Below are 23,277 nucleotides of genomic sequence, written 5' to 3'. Positions count from 1 at the left end.
ATATTGGAATCTGTTATGCATTTGTTAAACCATTGGATTATCCTACAATGTTCTGTTATGTTTTTCACTCTTTTTCCCCTTTGAGTAGCTTTTGCTGCCCTATCTTTATGTTTCCTAATTCTACTAATGAGCCCATCAAAGACATTCTTCATTCCTGTTACCATCTTTTCTATTCTAGCATATCTGTTTGATTTTTCCCTATAGTTTCCATCTCTCTTTAAAAATAGTCATCTGATTTTTCATGCATCAAATTGGAAGAATCTCAAAAACATATTACTAAGGGGCTATAGGTGCTGTGGTGGTTAAGGTACTGGACTCTTGCATGGCTTGAAAAAGTGGAATGGGGGGGTGAAGAAAAGAGGATAGAGAAAGATAGCAAGAGAACAAATAGAGAGGCAGGACGTTAGTGGGAAACAGATATAGCTTATTACCTGTTGATGATGGCGTGTATAGTATTCTCAACTGGATTGGTCTGAGAAGTACTTCATAATGGGTAAAGTCTTTTTACAAGCAAAATGAGAAATAGTGATTGACTGCTTAAAAAAGTAATTGGAATAATAATAATAATAATTGGGAAAAACAATGAAAAGATATTGAATGATGAAGTGGGGAGATTAATGTCTCTGTACTGACTGACATGCATGGCATTCCCTTTTAAAAAAGCAACGTAATACACTGTAAAGTTATATGCAATCCAATGTAATATAAACAAGATTATGATGATAATAAATAAATAAATAAATAAAAAGAAGAAAGAAACCAGAAAAATAGAAAGAAAAAGAAAAATCACGTTGTGCACGTATGCATGTGTGAGTGCCCCAAATCCTGAGAAAATGGAAGAGAAGGGATTGTGGCATGGCCATCCCCCCTTGGGGGTGATTTTTCCTCTTGTTGTCCCTCTCTGTCTCTCTCTGGCAAGCTCAGGTACCTTATGGCAAAAATCTTTAAAAAAAAAAAAAAGGCAATGAAATGTCTCCCAGTAGACATACTCCAGAAGACCTAAAATTTTTAACCTGACACTATTAAGTGTTGGTGAAGATGTTGAGAATGGGAATTCTCTTACACTCTTGGTAGGGCTGTAGATTCCTACAAAAGCTTTGGAACATTATTTGGTGGTATCACCTAATATTAATCATGACCCTACCATTCCCTTAGTAGGTCTCCCCCACACACCCCAGAATTCATAACACTGGGGCCAGCTCCATCATGCAGTGGTTAAGGGTGCCAAATCCCACATGACTGACTGCAGATGAATCCCTGCCTTGGTAGCTTGAGAAACTTGCCATGTGAGTGTGTGTATGCTCGAAATCCTGATGGAATGGAGGAAAGGGATTACAGCATTACCACACCCCATTAGGAGGGGCATGCTCTTGCTTGTGTTCATGGTGCGCTCTCTCGCTCTCTCTCTCTCTCTCTCTCCCCCTCCCCCACCTTCCCAGCAAGCACTTGCATCCTCTGGCAATAAAAATTTTTTCATGAAATAAACACCAAGATACATATACAAAGGTGTTCACAGAGCTTCATTCATAGCAGCCAAAAGTGGGGAAGAACCCCCTGTAATCAGTAATTCATTGAGTTCTATATTTATACATGTTAGCACTCCATGCATTTTTCTGAACGTATTTTATGCTTTTTTATACTTTATAAACGCATAGTCCATAGTAAAGTACCAAGGCCCTTTATACTTGACCCCTGCCTGGCTCCACAGTGTTACCTCCCTGTTTACAACCCCGTCCTAGATGTAGGCGTAGAGAGGCACCACAGCCCCGCACCCTCCATGCCTTCACACTGTTCCTACTACCTGGGCATTCTGCCCCATGCGTCATCTCGACACTCTTCCTCTGCATAACAATTTTTTTTTGAGAGGTTTTTTTGCTATAGGGCACGTGTGCTCGCCAGAGATACAGAGAGAGACAGAGAGACAGAAAGCGAGAAATCACCCCCCAGAGGGGATAGCCACACTGTAATCCCTTCTCCTCCGTTCTCCTCTCGGGATCTTGGGCACGCATGCACACACACCCAGAGTGAGTTTCAGACACCAGGTCCAGGACTCAAACTGCTGTCGACTACATGGGAGTCCAGTAACATAACCATTATGCTAACTGCTGGTCCCAACAATCTTCAACTTTACATCCAAACCCTAATCAGACATGACATTCATCTGCTATAGGATCCAGGTTTTTCAACCTTCGCTCTGTCAACATTTTGGGTAGGCCAATTCTTGTTATAAGCAGTCTTTTTTCAATTTAAATCTGCTTGCTGGAGAAAGACAGAAAGAGAGAAAGTGAGAAAGCTCCCTCCCTCCCCCACCAGGGGAGATGGCCATGCCATACTTCCTCTTAAGATTTTGGATACACACACGCAGACACACACGTTTTTCAAGCCGCTGGGTTCAGGACTCAAACCGTGCTGTCAACCATTTAGAATTCAGCCACCTTAACCACCACATCACTAGCTGGCCTCCAAGGCAATGTCGTGTATATTTTATTTTTTAGCATCCCTGGTCTCTACCATTAGATACTATAGTATTCCCTTTTCCGGTTGTGCCAGAAATCCCCTGAGCAGCTGGTTGAGCGTTGCTGCTCTAGGACTTTGGCAGATCGGTAAACAGTATCCCATCTCCACACCGTAGTTCAGGAGCAATTGTGATATTGACCTAAAGCCAGGAAGATGAAAACAAAACGTGAGCAATAGAGTGGATTTACAACGTGACTTTAGCTGTTTGGGCTGCAAGAACTTGTTCATACATCACTTAACGCGAAACCCTCCCATTCAGAGACTAGCTGACTGGGATGACCAGGGGCCCCTGGGCAGGACAGGCCCCCACCGACAGCTAAGAGACTGGGATGCCATTGTCCTGAGAACATGCTGGCTCTGAGCAGGGCAAGGTCAGGCGTTCTCTACCCAGACTCTCCCACCCTTCCTGACATGAAGAAGGCTGAGAGGGATGAGGAGAGAGGCCAGGGGATTACCCAGAATTCTCTCCAGAGAAAGAAATGGTGACGACCCTGATGCCACAAGCCTCCATCCTGGTCTCTTGTGGCATAGACTGTGGAGGCCGTGGACTGTGTCCTGTGGGCCTCAGACCCCTGGGGCAGCACAGGGCCAGACTCATGCCAAGGGTTAGTATGTGCCCTCAGATCTCCAGAGGAAGTCGCTTTCACTGTGGTGAGACTTGAAAGCCACCCCATCTGTGTCCCAACACCCACCCCTGGGCATCACACAACCAGCCTGACCTGACGCATCAGAGGAGATCCAAATGTTTTAGTCTCTGGAATGAGCTGTGAGGCTTCATCCCGCCCTTCCACAGCTTTCTGGCCTGGGCTTCCCAATACCACTCGAGGCCACAAGGGGGCGATGTCCCCTTTCCGATGCCTCCACTGCCGCCATCGGTTAACCAACTCCTCCTAGGATCAGGGCTCATGTGGGTAGGATGCAGAAGGCCCACTCCGTTTCTGAAGAAGGGAAAAGATTCTGCACCAGGTGGTTTGGCCTTCCTTGCCACAGCTGGACGTTTGGTGACCTCCATGGCTTCTCCTTCTCTCCTCATCTGCATCTCCTACTGAGCCAGGTGAGGGGATCCGCTCTTTTGTGCTGTCTCAAGGGCTCTTCCAGCTCTGAGCTGCCAGGAGGACCCCATGTTGACCCTCAGGCTTTCCCTCACCACCTCTTCCAGAGTGTCATCACTGGCCCCTAAGGTCTAGAATTCTTCCCTGTGCACCTCCTGCCCAGGTCCTGGATTCTTCCCAATGTGTTCTGGAGTCTGCATCCAACCCTGTCAGCCCTTTGAGGACTGCTGTGGGAGTCTCTGTCCCTGGACCTTTGGGCGAGCCAAGGCTATAGCTGCCTGGTCCCTCAGAGTGCAGGGAGCTGAGATGGTCCCCAGGGTCTCGTGAGCCCTGAGTCTCCTCCTCTCTCTAAGGCCTATCCTGGCTGCAGCTACCCCCACCCTTCTGCCTCACTCTTCTCTGCTCTCACAAGCCTTCTGCCTCCTCAGGATGCTCCCCACGGCATGCTCCTGACTCCACTCCCTCTTCCTCATTCTAAATAAGCCCAGTCCTTAGGAGCAGATAGGCATGGGTTCAAATCCTTATGCCAAGACTTTTTAAAATTTATTTATTTACATTCATTCACTGTACATCATTACAGCATACAAAATGAGATTTTCCATCCAGAGTACACTGTATTTTGGCTCAATCAAGCACATCAACATACATGTTATCGTCAACAAATACTTTTCCATTTCTTATTTCCTGTATGTTTTGCTTTTTTTTCCCATCCTTGATTCCCTATCTCTTACCCTCTGCCATTTCCCACTCTCCTCTCACACTGTCTCTGGTATCTATGTTTGCTTTCTCTTCTTTGTCCCCCACATTTTATTGATTCACCAAAGATCTTAATTAATCTAAATATTTTCATAGCAAGCACAGCTGATATATACATTTTCATGAACACAAGTCCAACTTTAGGCATAAGCCTCAGTGAGTAGAATGAACATCCTATAAAGTAGCACCTAGCTGGGGCTATATAGCTTACTGCAGTCATTGAATAGGTATTTTTAATGCATATTTTTTTTAATTTCAAGAAAAAGTTTTAGTTTTCTTTCTGAAACTTTTCTTTGTTTCAACTTAAATTACATTCATTCCCTAAGCTTCACCACAACATACAAAATGTGATTTCCCATCCAGAATATACTGCATAGTGGCTTATTTATGCATGTTATTATAAAAATTTTTCCATTTCTAGTTTCTAGTAATTTTTTGCCCCTATTTCTGACCCTCTGTCCTTCCCCACCCTCTTCTCACACTATCTCTGGTGTCCACAGTTGTCTTCCAACAGACTTGTCACTTGCCTTCTCTGAGCCTTGGCTTCTTATCTGTAAAATGGGACTGATAATTACCATCTTTTTGAGTTTCTTTCTTTTTTTTTTTAATACATAGATTTTGCATGTCTCAGACAGGGCCTGGCACATCACAGGAAATCAATAAATGTTCTATCTCTCCCGATAGTCTGCACAAGCACTGGGTAGATATTTTACACACATAATCACTAATATTCACACCACCTTGTCAGCTAGTTATTGCTCTTTCATAGATAAGGAAGTTGAGGCATGAAGAGGTCATAGAACTTGCCCAGGATCATGCCAGCGAGGCAGTAGCAGCGCTAAACTCAGGCCCAGGTCAGATGGCCCTGAAGGTCAATCTTCCTACCTGTGGCCTCTGCCTCCCTGTCTTCCATGTGGATTTGAAGAGAGTGTTTTGTTGTTTTTGCTTTCAGTCGTTTTATCAGTGTTTTAATCCTGCCTCTGCAGAAGCACCCGCCATCACTCCTTTCCATGGAAAAGAGGCTTATTCTATTCGCTTTTTTTTTTTTTTTTTTTTTTTTTAAATCAGGCAGATTCAGCTTCACTTTCATAGAGACTTGAGCAATTTGGTGAGATCAGAGGCTTGGGAGTCCTAGAGAGGAAGACTGGAAGACTGAGTTCATTCTTTTTCTTCATGTGGGTCATTGATTTTGAAAAAGGGGGAAGTAAAATAACTAAGCCCAGGGAATAAAGATGCCTGCATTCCAAAGCCTCAGGCCCAGGCACCCCAGGATGGAGAGCAGCTGCTCATCTCCACAGGGGCTGGAATCCCCAGTAAATGTGTTCACGTGGAGGACAGAGAAACTACGGTGAGTGGAATAGCATTCTCAGACTGCCAGAGGGGAAGATCCAGCGATCCAGACTCCACAAGGGAGAGGCGCTGGCCTGCCCTGCCAGCCTGACTCAGAGGCCTGCCGCAGGGGGGTGGACAGATTGACCTTGAAACCCCAGGGAGTAAGCACACAGACCTAGGCTATACAGGGTTAGAGAAGGTACCCCAGAGACACTGTCCCATGGGCCCATGTTAAAGAAGGGCATGCCGGGGCCAGCAGGTGGCATGGGGATTAAGGTGGCTCTATCCCACATATCAACACTGTGCTTCAAGTCCTGGACCCAGTGACTTGAAAATCACACCAGGTATCTGTCCATGCGTACTGAAAATCCCAAAAGAAGAATGGAGGAGGGGGTTTTAACGTGGCCATTCCCCTAGGAGGAGGGGGTGATTTCTCACTTTCCACCTTTCTCTCTGTCTCTGTTTCTCTCCATTAGGCAAATGTACCATAAAGGGGGGGTGGAAAGGAGAAGGGGAAATGAAGGTCTCGAGAGGAGCCCTGTCTTGCCCAGCCCCCTGAGAACCCCAGTCTCCTGACCGCAGTGAGTCCAGTGCCCCTCTTGCTGAACCACACTCAGGGGACAGGGACTCCCTGGCTCCTGCCACCGTGACCTCTGAGTGGTCTCCAGCCCAGCTCTTAAGCAGGTCTAGTTATTGAAGCACTCTTGGCCAGCCCCAGTTCTCCAGAAAGGATGAGGATGATGGGAAAAGAGACCTCCAGGTCTCTGTCCTTACCACGCCTCTCAAATTTTGAATAAAATGCCTGCCTCTAAGTGCCCAGTTACTCTCAAATTCTGCTCCCAATTCATGGTGTCTCTCGTGCCCATGGAAAGTTGGCTCAGCCCACTGCCCTCTGGGACCTGTCCTAGGAGGGACAATGAGTGGCTGCAGTTCTCCATTTTGCCACTAGAGGAAGCCCTAAGCCTGTGACAGCACCAAGAAGCCATCCCTGAGAATGTAACAGGGTGGAGGGGAAAAAAAAAAAAAAAAAAGGATCTCTGATCTCAGCCACATCTGGATACGCCAAAGTCCTCGGTCAGCTCTCCCAAGCCCCTCTCCCACCCCTGTTGTCAGAGGTCCCTGGAAAGGGAGGTTTCCCTGGTCTCCATCCTTCACTGTCGGCCGCTGCTTCCTCAGTCTACTGGTCCCTCAGTTGGGTGGAGAATGGGGAAAGCTTTCTGAGAGACAGAAGAGGAGAGATGAGCAGGAAGTGAAGGGACAGAAAGGAAAGGAAGGGAGAAAACTCAGGTTGAAAGCAAACGGTGAAGGCACTAGATGGAAGCAGAAGAGAGAAGAGGGGAGAAAGAGGGAAACCCCAGGAAGGCAAACCTTAAGATCCAGGATCTAATTCAGCCTCCTCCAGCCTGCCATTCCTGAGTCCCAACCATCTCCCAGATGGGGACACAACACCCCTGCCTCCAGTGTCTGGGTGGCTCCTGGCCTGCCTTGTTTACCTGGTTCAGCGACAGTCTCCCAGATACCAATCCAGGACTTGGGGTTATTAGAGGCTGGGGAGGGCGAGATCCTGGAGCAGGAATCCGAGAAGAGGAAGTGCAGTGAGTGTTGTAACATGGCACCCGGTGCACACAAAGCACCAACCCTGCCCTTCTGAGTTACACCAGGCTGCTGCTCTCACCTGATTTTCACTTCTCTTATCTCCACTGGGGATAGAGTTCAGCTGTTTTCAGCCTTCTGAAGGACTGTCATTCAGAGAAGGCTTCTTCTTCCCCAGCGGACACCTGCTGATACTGCAGCAAGAAAGACCCAGGTTAAGTACCTGCCAGCTTCTGAAAGGCCACCCCAGGGGGGCTTTGGCTTCCCAAGACAAATCCCCTCCTTCCTGGTGGCTGCCCTGGCTGTCTCTATACCAGGAAACCTAGGCCAGGGGACCAAATGAAAGCAGCATCAAACTCAGGAGAAGTTTCATGGGGCAGGTAGAGGTCAAAGTTTTTGAAAGAGTTAGCTATGCTTGCTGTCTCCCTCTACTTCCTGCTCACTCATTGATTCACCAATTTTACAAATAGTGCAAGACTTTTATGAGCCAAATACTGTACTGCACCACTTTCCCAGTCTTCTGCCCCCTCCACTCTATTGTCAGTCTTTTCCCAAAAGAAAGGACAAGGGTGACCTTTCTGTGGCCAAATCCAATGGCCTTCTCCCCGAGCTCATTCCTCTTGATCCTAAGGTGGTGGCAGCACTATTGATGGGCCATGCCCTCCTAGAAACTCTCAATCTCTCCTGCCTGCCAAGACACACCTTCTAGGATCTCCCCCTTCCTTTCTGAGAGCTCTGTCTTCTTTCTAAGACCCTCTCCTCCCCGCCTCTCCTCCTTACATATCAATGCCTTTATGTCAAATGCATTGCAGCTCACAAAGGTGATTCAATTTATTTCTACATTCCCACAACTCTCTCTCCTGAACTAACAAGAAATTTCAAGTTGTGTCTAATACTTGGAGCTTAGATGGTGCCATGGCATTAAGACAGGTTCATTCTGGTCCACGAGTCCTCTGTCCCTAAGGGTCACCCTGAGATGTCCATCATCTGGTCTGTGTGGCCCAGTGAGTTGAGCTGTGCTCGGCAACTTCTGGGCCACACACAAAGCCCAGAAAGATTTGCTCTATGGACCCAGTCCTTGTTCTCTGTGCCTGAGATACAGGGAGTTGGACAGACTAACTCTGCCAGCCCAGGGAGTAAGCGCATGGGCTCAGGGATTGCCTCGAGGTGCCATCTCTGTAGGAGCTAATAATGTTAAGAAGCCCACACAGTCACTTGTCCCAAAATACAGACCCTCTCTTTTCTCCTTTTTCCAGTCTGGGGGAAAATTTTGGACTGGCCCTCCTTGAGTCAGATGCTCTTCCTAATCCATCATGCTATATAACTGGAGAAAGTGGCCAGTGTGTCCCCATATGCAGACCTGGTCACTATGGCCAGCCCTATATGTCAGGTCCATGAAAGAGGGGGACCATGAAGCTGTGCAGCTACATGAGTGCTGTCCAATGTGACCCCAGATCTTTTTTATCATAATCCTGTTTATATTACATTGAATAACATATAACTTTACAGTGTATTACATTTCTTTTTCCAGAAGGAGTGCCATGCATTTCAGTCAAGACAAAGCCATTAAAATCTTGCCTGAGCCCTCTCTTTCTAGCTGCCATGTGAACATTTTCACCTGGGGTTCCCACAGCTACTCCTCCCAGCATCTCTAGCCCTGAGCTCAACACCTCTGGCCCATACTGTTATTCCTCAACTCAGTGGGTTATCCATGTGCGAATGGCTATTCTCTACTCTCTTTCCATCACCCTTCAATATGTGAGGAGAGACCAAGTTTTTCCCATTCTACCTCCTTAGCATCTCCTGAGTGTGGCCCCAGATAAAGCATGGTGTGGTCTCACACATCCCACCTTGGAATGACGAGGTGTTCTCCTTCCACTGGTATTGGAGTATGGGTCAGAAACTTCCGGCTGCTTCCAATCCCCACTCTCCTCTCCTCTTTTAGTGATATGTCTCCAGAAGTAAGGCTGCACAGCATAAAAGTGACATTCTCCAGCAGCTAGTCGAGGCCGTGTGATAGTTTTGACCATTGTAATCTGAGCAGAAACAATGTATGTCATGCAAACAATGTGCCATGTCCTTAAAGAGAGGATATACGCTATATTTTCTTGCTCTCCACTGACTGGAATGCAGTTGTAATGGCAGGAGCTGGAGCAACCACAATGGACCACATACTGAGCATGGCAGCGCAACAAAACTGAAAACTGTAGGTAACAGCTTCATGGGGGAGAGCTGTAATATAAGTGACAACCTTTACTTGAGAGAAAAATCAACTATCCTCTTATCAGTGCCTGGTAATTTGAAACCTCTGTTACAGAATTATTCTGGCACAGGGCTAAGGAGATCTTAAGTTCATTTCTTTAGCACTTTTGAGCTCTGAAATATTAGGCAAAGTACTTAATCTTCCTAAGAGTTCATTTCTTTAGCACTTTTGAGCTCTGAACTATTAGGCAAAGTACTTAATCTTTTTAACCTTTAATTTCCTTAGCTGTATGCCTATTTTCTAGGATCATTTTATGACATAAGATAACATTTGATAAAACACCTAATACAACATCTGACACATAGCTGGAATCCAATAGAGGTTGAAGCAGACAGCCCGGTATCTTTGCAAAGTGCCACCCTGATCCTACCACCCCCTTAACTCAGAAGCTTCAAAACGTCCACTCTTGCCACAAACACCAAACCCTTCACATGACCAGCCAAGCCCTGACCTACCTTACCCACACTTTCTAACCCAGCCCTTCCCCCTCCCCCAACCCCTCTGGCCACACTGTCTTGAGGTCACCTCATTGCCTCCACTCACGTTCCCAGAGAGCCTCCCCTAGGCCAGACACTGAGCACACCTGGGTTCTTGCTCCTGGGACTTCACAGTCCAGTGAGAGAGATAGGGAAGAAAGGTGAAATAAATACTAAGTTTAGCTGAGCTTTAATGAGCCCTTGCTCTCCCCCAGGCGCTCTTGTAGGTTGTTTTTAAGGTAGAAACTCTCAGTTCCGATGGACCTCTGAGTTAGATACTGTAGTATCATCTCATATTTATACATGTGGGAGAAGGAGCCCACCAAGGCCAAGTGACTTACCCAAGGTCATACAGCTACAAGGGATGGAGCCAGGATTTGAACCCAAGCAGCCTGACCCCATGACCTGTGCACTTAACCACTCTTCTTACTTGCCTGGGAATGAATGTCAAATTATACCTGTACAACATGCTGCCTGGGGAGGTACATGGGGTTCAGGTTCACCAAGACCCTCCTGCTCATGACCCTTGACATGTGCTGTTCCCTCTGCCCCAAACACCCTTTCTCGCCACTTTGCCCAGCACACTCCTGTTCACCCATTGGGTCCTAATCTCCAGAACATGTGATTCCACGGGGACTTGTCTCTGCTCTGCCCAGACCGTTCGGATCCATTACAAACTCTGTGTGGTGTACCTTTCCTCCAGGGCGCTCAGCACATTGTAATTGTGTTGCTGCTGGTTCTTTGTGTTTCTCTACTCCCATTAGACCCTCAGGGTCACCAGAAAAACAAACACACTGGTACTGCTCGGTGCCTGCACCTACTAGGTGCTCAGTAAATATCTGTCGAATTAGTACCTGATGGACTAACTCACCCCAGTGTAGCCCCAAGGTCTGTGCCAGCTCTAAAGCTCGATGGCTCTGAGGTTTTCTCTCTGATGGTGTTCTGCCCACCCTCCTGCCCCCGGCCCTCCCCTGATCCCTGCCCTCCCACATCCCCTGCTGCCCCCCTCCGTCCCCTGCCTCTGCCCACGTGGCCCCTGCTGCTGAGGGAGGGGTAATGGAGCTTCCAGGTCAGATTCTGCAAATGTAGGATCTGGGGCTGGGAGATCCCCCTGGTCCAGGGGGCCAGCAACCTTATAGACACCCCTTGGTTTCTCAGGACCCATCAGGGAATCAGAGAACGGAGCAGAGGCTGAGAGGAGGGGCCCAGAACCCAACATCCTGTCTCGATGGCCAAAGATGATCTTTTAAACCCTGTAAAAGCTGGAGCCACGGAGGTGGCTCTACCATCATCCCCAAACATCGTGTGTGGGGTGCAGAGCCAACCAGATCAATATCGTCCTGGAGGCTTTTTGCTTCAACTCCTTTCAGCTGCCAAGCCTCTCCAGAGGCCTGAGGATGTGGTACGGAGGAGGCGAGGGGCATTGGAGAGGCTGGGGGGCACGTATTTCCCAGGGGCCTACAGTGCCGGCAGTCAGCCGGGCACCGTGCCAGCTGCACACAGCCTTGGCCCTCATCTGGGTCTCCAGGGCAGCGGCCATCCCATTCTAAAGAGAAGGAGTCTGAGGCCCTGAGAGGAAGACACTTTCCCAGAGTCCTAGCACCAAACTCAGACTGGTTGAGACCCCTGCCCTTCACGGAAGGCCATGCTTCCAAGGCCTTTTCTAGGGTCTCTGAGTGTCCAGGAGGCTCTCCCAGTGGGTGCCTGCAGCTATGCCCAGGGCCTAAGAAGGGTCTTCTGCAGTCTCAAGCTACCACTTCCACCCCTCCCAAAGCCCCCTTTCCACATGAGTGGCTGCTCACTCTGGCGCCCCTTCAACACTTCTTGCCATGTATGAGCCTAGAGAAGGCTGACACCCTTGTCCACCAACACTGGGCAACCACATCCCATCCTCCCCTCACCTCCTGCCTCCAAGGTGAGCTCTCCCAGGCCCTCTGGGATCTCTCTGGGGTCCTGACCCCTTCCTGCCACACTCTGGCTGCCCATGTCCTTTGTCCGGTGTGCACCTAGCCCCTAGTTGGTCTGACCTCCAGAGCTCACAGAGGTTCTCGCTTTCTTCCTCTGAGGGTGACACTCTGTGAGTCAGTGCAGTAAGGGATCTGGGAAAAGCCTCATCATCCCTGGGACTGACCCAACAGTTAGCAAGACACCAGAATTCTTGGTGGGAAAGAGGTAGAAAAAGAGGACACCTACATAGAGACATAGAACATCCCAAGGGGCTTGGTCTCTCTTTTTGCATGTGTGTGTGTCTCTTTGTGTATGTGTGTGTGTGTGTGTGTGTGTGTGTGTGCCTGTGGGTCTCCATGTGCCTGGTCTGTGTATCTATGTGGCTATGAGTGCATCTGTGTGTGTGCAAGTCAGTGTATGCACGTGTGTCTGTGTGTATGCATGTGTGTATCTCTGTGTCCCTCTCTATATATGTATGTGCATCTGTGTATCTGTGTAACTGTGTGTAAATATGTGTGTCCGTGTGTATGTGTATCAGTGTGTGCATGCATGTATCTATGTGTTCACCCATGTGCATATGTGTGTCTCTGTGTACATGTATGCATCTGTGTGGCTGTATGTGTGCATGTATGTATCTCTGTGTGCATCTGTGTATGTACGGACTTGCATGCTCGACCCTATACCTACTCACAGCATTGTCCATGTTCTGAACTGCATAGAAACTGCTAAGCATTAATAGTTATTTTCATCAACTAGTGAAGAAAGTCCCAGAAAACACAGTTCTTTAAAAGAGGAAGGCAGGTGGGACCAGTGGATGGTGTAATAGTTATGTTGCTGGATTCCCACATAGTCGACCGCGGTTCCCATTCTGGGCCTGGTGACTTAAAATTCATACCAGGCTCATATGTGTGTGTGCCTAAAATCCTGAGAGGGTAATGGAGGAGAAGGGATTGCGGCATGACCATCCCCCCTGGGGGGTGATTTCTTACTTTCTGTCTCTGTGTCTCTGGTGAGTACACAGGCCCTGTAGCAAAAATCTATCTTAAAAAAAAAAAAAAGAGGAAACCAGGGGGGCCAGCAAGCAGCGTGGTGATTAAGGTGCTAAACTCCTGCAAGACTGACCACAGTCTTAGTCCTGAACCCAGTGGCTTGAAAATCACACCAGGTGTACGTGCACACATGCCTAAAATTCTGAGAAGAGAATGGAGAAGGGATTGTGGTGTGGACATTCCCTCTGGGGGTGATTTATCACTTTTTTTCTCTCTCTCTTCTCTCTCTCCAACAAGCCCATGTACCCTATGGCAAAAACCTTAAAAAACAAAATAGAAGGCAGAACTTGCTTTCAATACTCAAGAGGAGAAATGCCAGAGCCCCTGCGTTGCAATGAACCAGCCTAAAAAACCCTTAGGCCTGCCCCTCCTACCACGTACGTCTTCAGGCCCAAGTGGGATGAGTCCCCCAGAGAGCTGAGATGGGACAGCTCCTCCATTCTGTAGAGCTCTGGCCCCAGGAGGTAGGAGGGGTACGTTAGGTCACTTCCAGGCCTGGAATTGGTGAATATTTGAGGAGGGGGCTAGGCGCGGGGGTAGCTGAGTCAGTCCTGAGGAGACTTCATCCAGCACCTTCCTCCCACTTTCTCAGCTCCCTCATGCCCATGCCCATGAGGTACACACACCCCTGCCAGGGGAAAATGTAATCCGTGAAAAGTTCTTCCACAGTGGTCTTCGGCTCTGGCTGCACACAGAACCCCCTGGACAGAGAGAAAAAAATCCCAGCATCCGGGCTGGACCTCTGATTGATTCGCTCAGCATCTCCGTGGGGAGTCCCAGCTCCAGTACTGTTCCGCTGAGTTTGACACAAAGCAAAAGACCTCCTCCCAACCCTGCCATCACCAGCTCTATCCCTCAGCCTCTCCTGCCCTCCCCTCAGCTGGCATTTCTGCCTCTCCTGAGCTGACTTGGTTCACACCCTGCACATTGGGCACTGAGTTCCTGCTCCTCGGGCCTAGGACTCAGCCCTACCTGGTCCTGGACACCCATAGGCTGCAGAGACCCCAGGATGGCAGGCATCAAGATGAGACGAGGGCCACTCCACTCCACTGGAGACCCAGATGAAAGCATTCTGGACCCAGCATTTCCTGTGGTGCTGAGGAAGCCAACCAGCATGTCAGCCCAGGTGCCTAGATGTGCCCGCGTGTGTCCTTGAGATCTTGTTAATATGCAGACCTGGGTGAGACCAGAGATTCTGTCTTTCCTTTTTTTTTTCTTAAGTTTTCTTTATTTCTTCCATGAGTGAGACAGAGACAACACCCCGCGGAGTCCTGACAGCCCAATCCACCCCCAGCCCCAGCCAGTGCGGCATTATGGGCACATGTATGCCTGGCATTCTTGGGGAGGTCTCTGGATACAAACCCAGAACCTTCCCGTGTGGTCAGCCTCACAGAGCCTCATATGTTACCACTGTGCCACCATCCAGCCCGAGCTCTTCCTTTCTAATAAGCTCCAGGTGATGCTGAGGCTGGTGGTACCAGGCCGAGCTGTGTAGCAAATGCAGAGATCCTCTGAGTCTCACCTCCCGCTACAGCCCTGGGCCGTTTTTCCCCCAAGGGCACAGGGGACGCAGCTGGCCTCACCTTCCTGTAGAATCCCCTCTGTAGCCCAGTCCTGAAGTACTCACATCCCCCCTGACCTGGAAGGCATTGGAGAATGACCTTCTGACCTTCCCATACACACTAGGAGCCCTGGTCCACTGCTGGGACTCTAGCCTAGCTGCCCAGCCCCGACCACCTGATCAGTGTCCTCAGTGTGGCTCCCACCTGCCCATCGCTTACCACAGTCTGTCCCCACAACAGCTTCCCTGAGAGCAGAGAAGGAAAGAGGCGTCTAGGGAAGTCAGCCACAGGCAGAGCCTGGCTCTGCCACTCACTCCAGCTTTGGGACTTGGAGCAGAGTGTCTCAACCTAGTTTCTTTTTTTTTTTTTTTGAGAGGTTTTCACTATAGGGCGCGTGCGCTCGCCAGACAGAAAGAGAGAGACATAGAGACAGAAAGCGAGAAATCACCCCCCAGGGGGGATGGTCACGCCGCAATCCCTTCTCCTCCATTCTCTTCTCGGGATCTTGGGCACGCACGCACACGTGCCCGGCGTGAGTTTTAAGCCACTGGGTCCGGGACGCGAACCGCGGTCAACTACATGGGAGTCCAGCGACATAGCTATTACGCTAACTGCTGGTTCCCTCAACCTAATTTCTTCATCCTTAAAATGCAGACAAGGAGGGACCAGCAGATGGCATAATAGTTAAATCGCTGGACATTCACGTAATCAATATAGGTTCAAGTCCTGGGCCTGGCACCTGAAAACTCAAATTGAGTGTGTGTGAGTGCATGCCCAAAATCTCTTGAGGAGAATGGAGAAGGGATTACATGGTGCATCCTCCCAGGGCGTGATTTCTTGCTTTTTGTCTCCCTGTCTCTCCAGTAAGCACATGCTCCCTATAGCAAAAATCTCTCTTAAAAAAATAATTAGAACTTTTAGGCCAACTCATGGCCTGGTGGTTAAGGTGACTAGATCCCACATGGGCTGGACCCATCAGCTTGAGAAACATGCCAGGGGTGTATATGTGTATGCCCAAAATCCCAAGAGGGAGAAATGAAGAAGGGATTGTAGTGCTACCATCCCCATGGTTGGGAGTGGGAGGCACCTCACTTTTCCCCTCTCTCTCTCTCTCTCTCTCTCTCTCTCTCGTGCACACATGAGCCCTCTGGCAATTTTTTGAAAACCGTTTTCATAATAATGTAAAGCTACTCTTTGTCTTTCTCATGAATACACAGTGTTTCCCAGATGCCCGTGATGAGTGATTCACAGCAGACTGAATGCAGAGACAGGTACGAGAATCCAGCCATGTCCTCTACTATACCAGGCATGAAAAGGCTTCGAAACATGAAAGACAATATCACCCTTCCAACCCCATCTTACTGTTTCCAAAAATGCTATTTTTATAAAGTGCTATTAATGTTCACATGTAATGAATTTATCACATGTAAAAGTATCTTAAAAACAGTTTTAATTTATACTATGATAAAGGTCAAATGATATAACCATGTAAATAAAAGCCGTGGGGTCCTCAATGAGTTTGAAGAGTGTGAATGAGTCCTGAGACCCAAAGCTCGAGAAGACTACCCTGCGGCACGGTCACTGCTGAGGCAGCAGACGGCTCAGCCATCTAAGCCTCCCTCCCAGGACACTGTGAACTCAATGGAGAACTAGAGCCACGCCATCTGAGTTTTGGAGACCTCCCAGAGACTCCTGTGCTTTGCCGGCATGCCTCAGTGGGTACCACACCTATTTCTGAACTCCAATGAATTTACCCAGGACCCCCGGGTCTGGTGATGAGGGAACCTACACATGTACCACTGGTTGGCACCCACAGATTTTCCCGGACAGCTTGTTTCCCCTTCCTCTAATAAAACGTCACTTCTTCAGGGACTGCCTGCTCGCCCATTCTTAGTCCCCCTGGTTACAGAAGGCTCCAGAGGTAGACATGTGATCCAGATCCGGATAAAGTGATTGGTTCCCAGTTAATCGTATGAACCAACTAGACCTATCAGAGTCAGTGAGTATGTGACCCAGGATCTTGCAGAGAATGTTGCAAGAAATGAGCCCTTTTTCTACCGGAAAAGTCACGCTAGTAGGTGAGAGCCTGGAGCAGGTGGTGGGTGGCACCAGCGCGTGGATAACAGTGTGAGAATGATGCAGCTCAGAATCTTGTGATGGGGCGACTCCTGATTCTACCATTTGGGCACCTGGAGACGGCTCAGCTATGCCTCAACTCCTCAGGGACTTGGGACAATAAGCTCCTTTTTTTCCCCCCTTAACAGTTTGAGTTGAGTTTCTCTTCCAGCTAGAGTCCAGATGAATAACTTACAGTGACCAGTGGGGTAACCACCAGCAGGATTGGGGCTGAGTCCCCCACCAGAGGCATCAGCGAAGCCCACCGCAAACCCGGTGCCTGCAAGAAGCTCCGTTGTTGTGCACCAGAGAATGGCAGACCCTTGACCAAACAACACAGCTAGGTAACAACAGGGGTTTTTCTTGAACTTTATCCTTTATAAAGCCATACAATAGATCGCAGTGAAACAACGTAGCTGTACAGGAGTGGGGCAGCGTCAGTGTACAGTACATTCACATCCCGGACAAGGAGCACAGTTGGGTTTATACAAGGTGGCAGAGGTTACAGGCACGATGATACAAAATATAAAGTATATTTCCATCTATATAAATACACAGCCGGGGGATGGGAGGATGCCGGGTTATGCTGTTCTACCTGCAGAGGGCCTGGGAGGCCAAGGGTAGGGGCGGAAAGGGTGGGGGTGGGAAGGAATTCCTTACATGTTTTGAATGACATGTCAGAAGGAAGGAGAGAGAAGGGGAAACACAGCTTACACAAACCAACACGCTCTCTCACGTGTGCACGCACCCAGACACACCAAACACGGACACACAGGAGCGTTTTAAACTGTTTAACACTGATTAGGGAACAAACTCAGGGCATCTTTCTCGGACAATCTTGCTGCTCAGAGGAGCCCAGGTGTGGGAAGTAAACAGAAGTCCTCCAATGTCGGACACTGAGGGCAGAGGAGCTAGAAAGAAACAAGTTTGCCCGAGCCCCAGCGGGTGGCCCAGTCCTCACCACTATCCACACTGAGGCTCCACCAGTTGTTAACCCTAAAGGCCTCACCTCTAGATCCCTCTCCCTACTGGGTGATATTGAACTTGACATGCTATGGCCCATCCAACCTCCACCCCAAGTTCCCTAAAGAGATGAGCAAGATAAGCATACATGGACATACACTTACACACACACACACACACACACACACACACACCATGTTACACGGGCAATGAATCTAGATCTCAGGGCCTGGACATCAGTGAAGAGGGGGCTCCAGGAGTCTGCTCAACCTCCTCAAGGGTCCCAAGGGTAGAGGTAGGCATGGGTTGCCTCCCTTGGGTGGAATTTTGACCCCCTTAATCTCCCTAGGCCCTGAAACTGAGACAAACCAAGGAAGGGGAAGAAGACCCAGAAGGGAGGGGTGGCGGACAGCAGTTAGAGCACAGATGATGTTCACACTCACCGGCCTCCTGTCCGCCCTCCCAGGAGCCCCTTGATGAGGGACTGTGCTGGTCCAGCAGCTGCTCCCCACTACTTTCACATGGCCACGGGCCCTCTAGCCATGCTTTGGCACACCCAGGGACTCACCAGGAACTAGGGGAGAAGGAATCCTGGCAGTCGACATCCATATGCTTTCGGTCGCTGTGGGAGAGGCTCAGACAATATGTGTCAAAGGGCCTTTCCTGAATCAAGACCTTAGACACACCTCTCTTGTCCCTCACACGCCTTGCTAGACAAGGTAGCCAGGACACTGTGATAGCTGGGTAGGGGTCCCCCACAGAGGTTATCAATCCCTGGTTGACAGCTCTCCTCCTCACTGCCTTTTCTCTGGTGTCACCTCTCCATTGTGCCGATGCTCACTTTTTCCCTCCTGTTCCCCCAGGAAGGGCATGTGGACCTCACTGGGCCTCTGTCCAGTGAATCAGAGATGTCCTTTCCTGCTCTCTTGCCTGCAGATAGCACACATGCCACTGGGCCCTGGGCCTGCCTCAGAGAGACAGCTGGACAGCTACAGCGGCCTGGGGCTGGGCCCGAGCCTGCCTGGGGGCTGTCTCGTCACACCATAGAGTGGCCTTCTCTCCTGCTCTTGCTTGCCTTCCTTTCAGACCTCTTTCTGCCTCAGCCCATGTTTAAGACCAGACCACACTCTCCTGCCTGACAAACAGATTCAACAAAAACAACAGTAAATCAGGTTGAGAGAAGGGGAGGAAAGAGAGGATAAACATTTATAACATAATTAGTAAAAGTGCTTTCTTTTAAAGGAAATCTTTGGCAAGAACAGACTGCAGTGCTGTGCTGTGTGTGTACGCGTGTGTGTGCGCACAGGCCTCCCGTGAGCCCTGGGAGCACCGTGGCGTCAACCCCAAGGATGAGGCCACCGTGGAGCCTGGGCCACCCCTCCCCATCATTCTGCTGGAAAGATCAAGCTCCCGGCAATGTCTCGCTCCCCAGGGAGCTGGGAGTGGGTGCTCAGCTTTCCAGCACTGACCTGGGTCCTTCCCACTGGGCCCTTGCACCTGGAGGGGAGGTGCTAGCCATGCCTAGGGAGTGGCTGCTGGTGGGCGGTGGGTGGTGGGAAAGCAAGTGTAAAGTCTGACCTCAGACTCAGCCCCAAAGTGTCTGATGAGTGTGGAGAGAACATCCCAACCAGGTGGGACTCCTGGGCTACCTGGCAGGAGAGGGTGGTATTTACAAAGGAAGGGGAGAGGGAAACGTCTCCTCTGGTATTCGAAGAGAATTGGGGTTCACGAGCGAATGGGGAGGCAGGGAGATTGAGGACTCTGGCTGGATAGATATCTCAGAAGGAAGAACACTTTGGACGGACCTCAGTCACACTTTGGGAAGCAAGGTACCCATGGAGTAATCCCCATCTTCTTCAGACACTCCTTTCTAACTCCCTGAAATAGACGTCCACACAGATCCAGCTCCCTGGAGGAGAAAAAGTACAAACAATGCCCACACGCCCACACCCACCACACACACCTACAACTCCACAAGCTTGCACACTCACTTGGGCCCGTGACACAGGGCAGCTCCCACACACTCTAGGAACTGACTTTTGGGCCCTGGATTGCCAGAAAATAAGGAGGCCACAAAGGTGAGACATCTGCACCCCCAGACAGTCTAGAAAAGGCCAAGGCCAGGGCCAAGAGACTCCTGGTTGCTCCAAGAATAAAGGCCCCAACATTTTAGGCTTTAGTTACACATATAAAAAGGGTTGAGAATTGGTTTATACTCAGGGAGGCAATAAAGCAATATGGGAAAACAATAAATACTTCTTGTCAATTTACCTATTCTGTTTTTTTAACCTTTTTTTTTTTAATATATTTTATTAGCTTACAGATTTCGTCAGTATGTCTCACATATATATTATATATATTTATAAATCAGTACAATGCCTCTTTCTAGGGAACCCCCATAGACTTAAGAATGGAGTCCTGGTGAATTTTCCATTCCAGCATAGAGTCCTTGGGTGGTGGTCAGGGTTTTCCCAACTGCCCAAGTGGACTCTAGGCTCTTTGGCCTAACTGTATGCCTCCTGCCCTCTGCTCCATTGGGCAGTGTGGTTCTGCCAGGGAAATCAAGACAGAAGGGACAACGGCGAGGCTTTGGCATTGTAGGTAGGCCAGGAGTTGCATGGGTGGCAGCTTTGCCCTAGGGGTATCTGCAAAGTCAGACCCCAAGACACTTACAGAGGGGAAGACAAGGACCACAGGCTTCTGTCCTGGGCCTCGCTGGGCAGGGCTTTTGGAAGCAGGTTCCCTGGGATAAGCCCTGATGTGGGGACCCTGCAGGACAGAATGAGGCAGGGCAGAGCAGTAACACTCGATCCCTGCACTCCAAAAAGGCATCATGCAGATAAACAAGTCTGAGATAAGGCTGGTTTGGAGGCACAGAACCACGAATAGGGCTGAGAGGTGGGAGCTGAAGCAAGGCCAGGGCACTGGTAGAGGAACTCGCCTTCCTTGCTGCAAGAGCTACACACCTTGGTGACGACACCCAGAGCACACGGCCACCCTTCCTGAAGGGGCTCCTCCCCAGGATGTGGACACGCACATCTCCACATCCTCAAACCCAGGCTCCAGCCTCCCAGCTGAGGCACACACGGGAATGTTGCAGGATGGCCACCCACACTCCCACTGGGGTCTTTGTAGAAGGGAAGGGGCTGGTAGCACCAGGGCCACCAGAACACAGGTGCAAAAGCCAGGAAAGAGAGCCTTGTTACCCACTACTTTGGGTGCTCCTGGAGCAGAGAGTTTCTGTCCTCCTTGTTGCCCTGTCAGCCCAACCTCAACCTTCTGTGTTCAGTGTGCTTGTGCGTGTGTGCACGCGGGACACAGGAAGTGCAGCTGTTCATTCCAGGTGACAGATATAAACCCACGTGGAGGGAGTGAGTGTGGACAGACACACACCCACACAACACATAGGAGGCACAGCCAAAAGGCCTTAGGTGTCTTGGGTCTGAAACACTTTGAAATTACAAAGTGCTGCCACTCGATGTCACACACTGGCTCCATGTGGTCCAGCAACCTACTCCTCAGGTGGCCAGAAAAGATTCTCTCCGTTTGACTTCTCCTTGCAAAGCAATGGGGTTAGGGAGACAGAGCTTTTCCATTTCCCCAAAAAATATGGATCCCAAGGAGGCTTATTTGGTCTCCTCTGAGGAGCTCCTTCCTCTGGGAGGGGTGATGGGTAATTAGGTGGACCTGGTTAGTTTGGGAGGCTTTGGGTTTTTGCAGTTTCCATCTACCCAGGGGAATCCGAGTTCTTCTCCTCCATCTTTTTCTTTCTCGTTCTCTCTGCCCCCATCCCCTCTGCAATTCACTTCCCTCTCTCCACGTTGCACTTTCTTCTCTCCTTCTCCAAAATTGGCCCAAAGTCCTCCTTCTGGATTCAAGGGTGGTCAGGATTCACGTGTCCCCTCCCCACAGGATCCATCCCCATGGCCCTGGCCCTGGACAAGGGATGAGGGCTCATCTCTTCTGGCCAGCACTCAGCATGACCTTGGAGACAAAGTTGACAATGGCTGAGGCAGGCTGGTTGGGGTCAAGCTCAGCGAAGAGGTGACAGGCGTTGTCTGTGGTGCTGCCCTGCTTCCGGGCCACGAAGCCGAAGAGCCTGCAAGGCGGAGAGAGCAGCGGGGATGAGGGGAGGGTAGGAAGAGTCCGGGGAGCAGCCTAGGTGAGCAAGGTGGTCTCAAGCCAACCCCCATCACCCTGTCCCTCCAAGTGAGCATGAGACTGGGGAGGCGCATAAGAGGACACTCTCCGGGCTCCACTGACAACAGGCCAAGTCTCACCTCACTTTGTCTCAGGGCAGGCCCCTGTCCCTTGAGGCACAGTAGTGGGGGCTGGGAGTGAACACAAGACTGACTAGTAAGGGGTGAGGACACGACCAAAAATAAAATGGGAACATTCCTAGACCCGCCTCTCTCAGTTCACTCCAGCCCCACCCACCCGGCTGTTCTTACACACAACACATACACAGATGGATAAAATGTCGTCTGCCCGTCAGAGAGTTCAGCCTCCTCACACACCACAACAAGGTCAGGGAAAGCGGTTCATCTCCCCCAACACACATACACACACATGCACACATGTGCACACACACACACACACACACACACACGTAATGCACACACATTCCTCCTGGGCTCAAGGCGCCTGGAAGTCCAGAGTAGGAAGGGGAGGTGGTCCCCAGAGCTGTCCTCCCGGAACATTCCTAGACCCGCCTCTCTCAGTTCACTCCAGCCCCACCCACCCGGCTGTTCTTACACACAACACATACACAGATGGATAAAATGTCGTCTGCCCGTCAGAGAGTTCAGCCTCCTCACACACCACAACAAGGTCAGGGAAAGCGGTTCATCTCCCCCAACACACATACACACACATGCACACATGTGCACACACACACACACACGTAATGCACACACATTCCTCCTGGGCTCAAGGCGCCTGGAAGTCCAGAGTAGGAAGGGGAGGTGGTCCCCAGAGCTGTCCTCCCCACCCCCACATGCGTCAAGACTGGAGTGACCTAGCATTCTCCCAGTGCAAAACAGAGTTAAAAATATGAGGCAGAGAACAGAATGTGAGCTCAGGTCCCCTCCCAGCCGGCATGTTGCTAATTAGAGTGAGATGGGGAAATTAGGACAGCTGGAGATTCCGATGGAAACCCTTCTCCTTGGGACTGGACCACAACAGCTGAAATTAGCAAGGCTGGGATCTGCTTGCCACTGTGCATGTCTGTGTGCACTGTGTGTGCACGCATGCTCACATCACACATGCATACACACCTACCACCACATACACACCATACATAGCACAATACACACATACAGATACACACACCACCTGTATACCACATACACAAATACATACCCAATGACACATTCATACCACAGATGCATCAGACACACACCTAACACATAACATACCACAAATACACACAACATACACACGCAATGCATAAACACATGCACACCACCCTACATTTCTCACAGTTTCACTCCCCAGCTTTGTTTCAGGGACAAGGAGCCAAGGACCTGCAGTGGGCTCAGATGGTGGCAAGCCACCACAGAGCAGCCCCCAGCCACCTCCCTGTCCAGGCTGGCTTGGGCCCTGTGCTGTAGCTGGGGGGGGTGGTCCAGGCAGAGGGAACAGGTGGCTCCA

At 49.9% G+C, this 23,277-nt stretch overlaps 1 protein-coding gene across 1 annotated transcript in view; it reads right to left on the bottom strand.

The window, feature by feature from the left end:
• Positions 1 to 17,019: 17,019 nt before the first annotated feature.
• The window catches only part of TNS1 (tensin 1), a 132,231-nt gene continuing 125,973 nt past the window's right edge, over positions 17,020 to 23,277 (bottom strand). The window contains exon 32 of the mRNA XM_027775313.1: positions 17,020 to 21,724. Coding sequence (XP_027631114.1) covers positions 21,580 to 21,724 — 145 coding nt within the window. The 3' untranslated portion in view covers positions 17,020 to 21,579. The remainder of the gene's footprint in view (positions 21,725 to 23,277) is intronic.

The sequence above is a fragment of the Tupaia chinensis genome, unplaced genomic scaffold, assembly GCF_000334495.1.
Source record: "Tupaia chinensis unplaced genomic scaffold, TupChi_1.0 Scaffold000542_1, whole genome shotgun sequence".
Classification (NCBI taxonomy): Eukaryota; Metazoa; Chordata; class Mammalia; order Scandentia; family Tupaiidae; genus Tupaia; species Tupaia belangeri.
The sequence above is the reverse complement of the archived record's forward strand: the minus strand, read 5'-3'. Positions and strand labels throughout refer to the sequence as shown.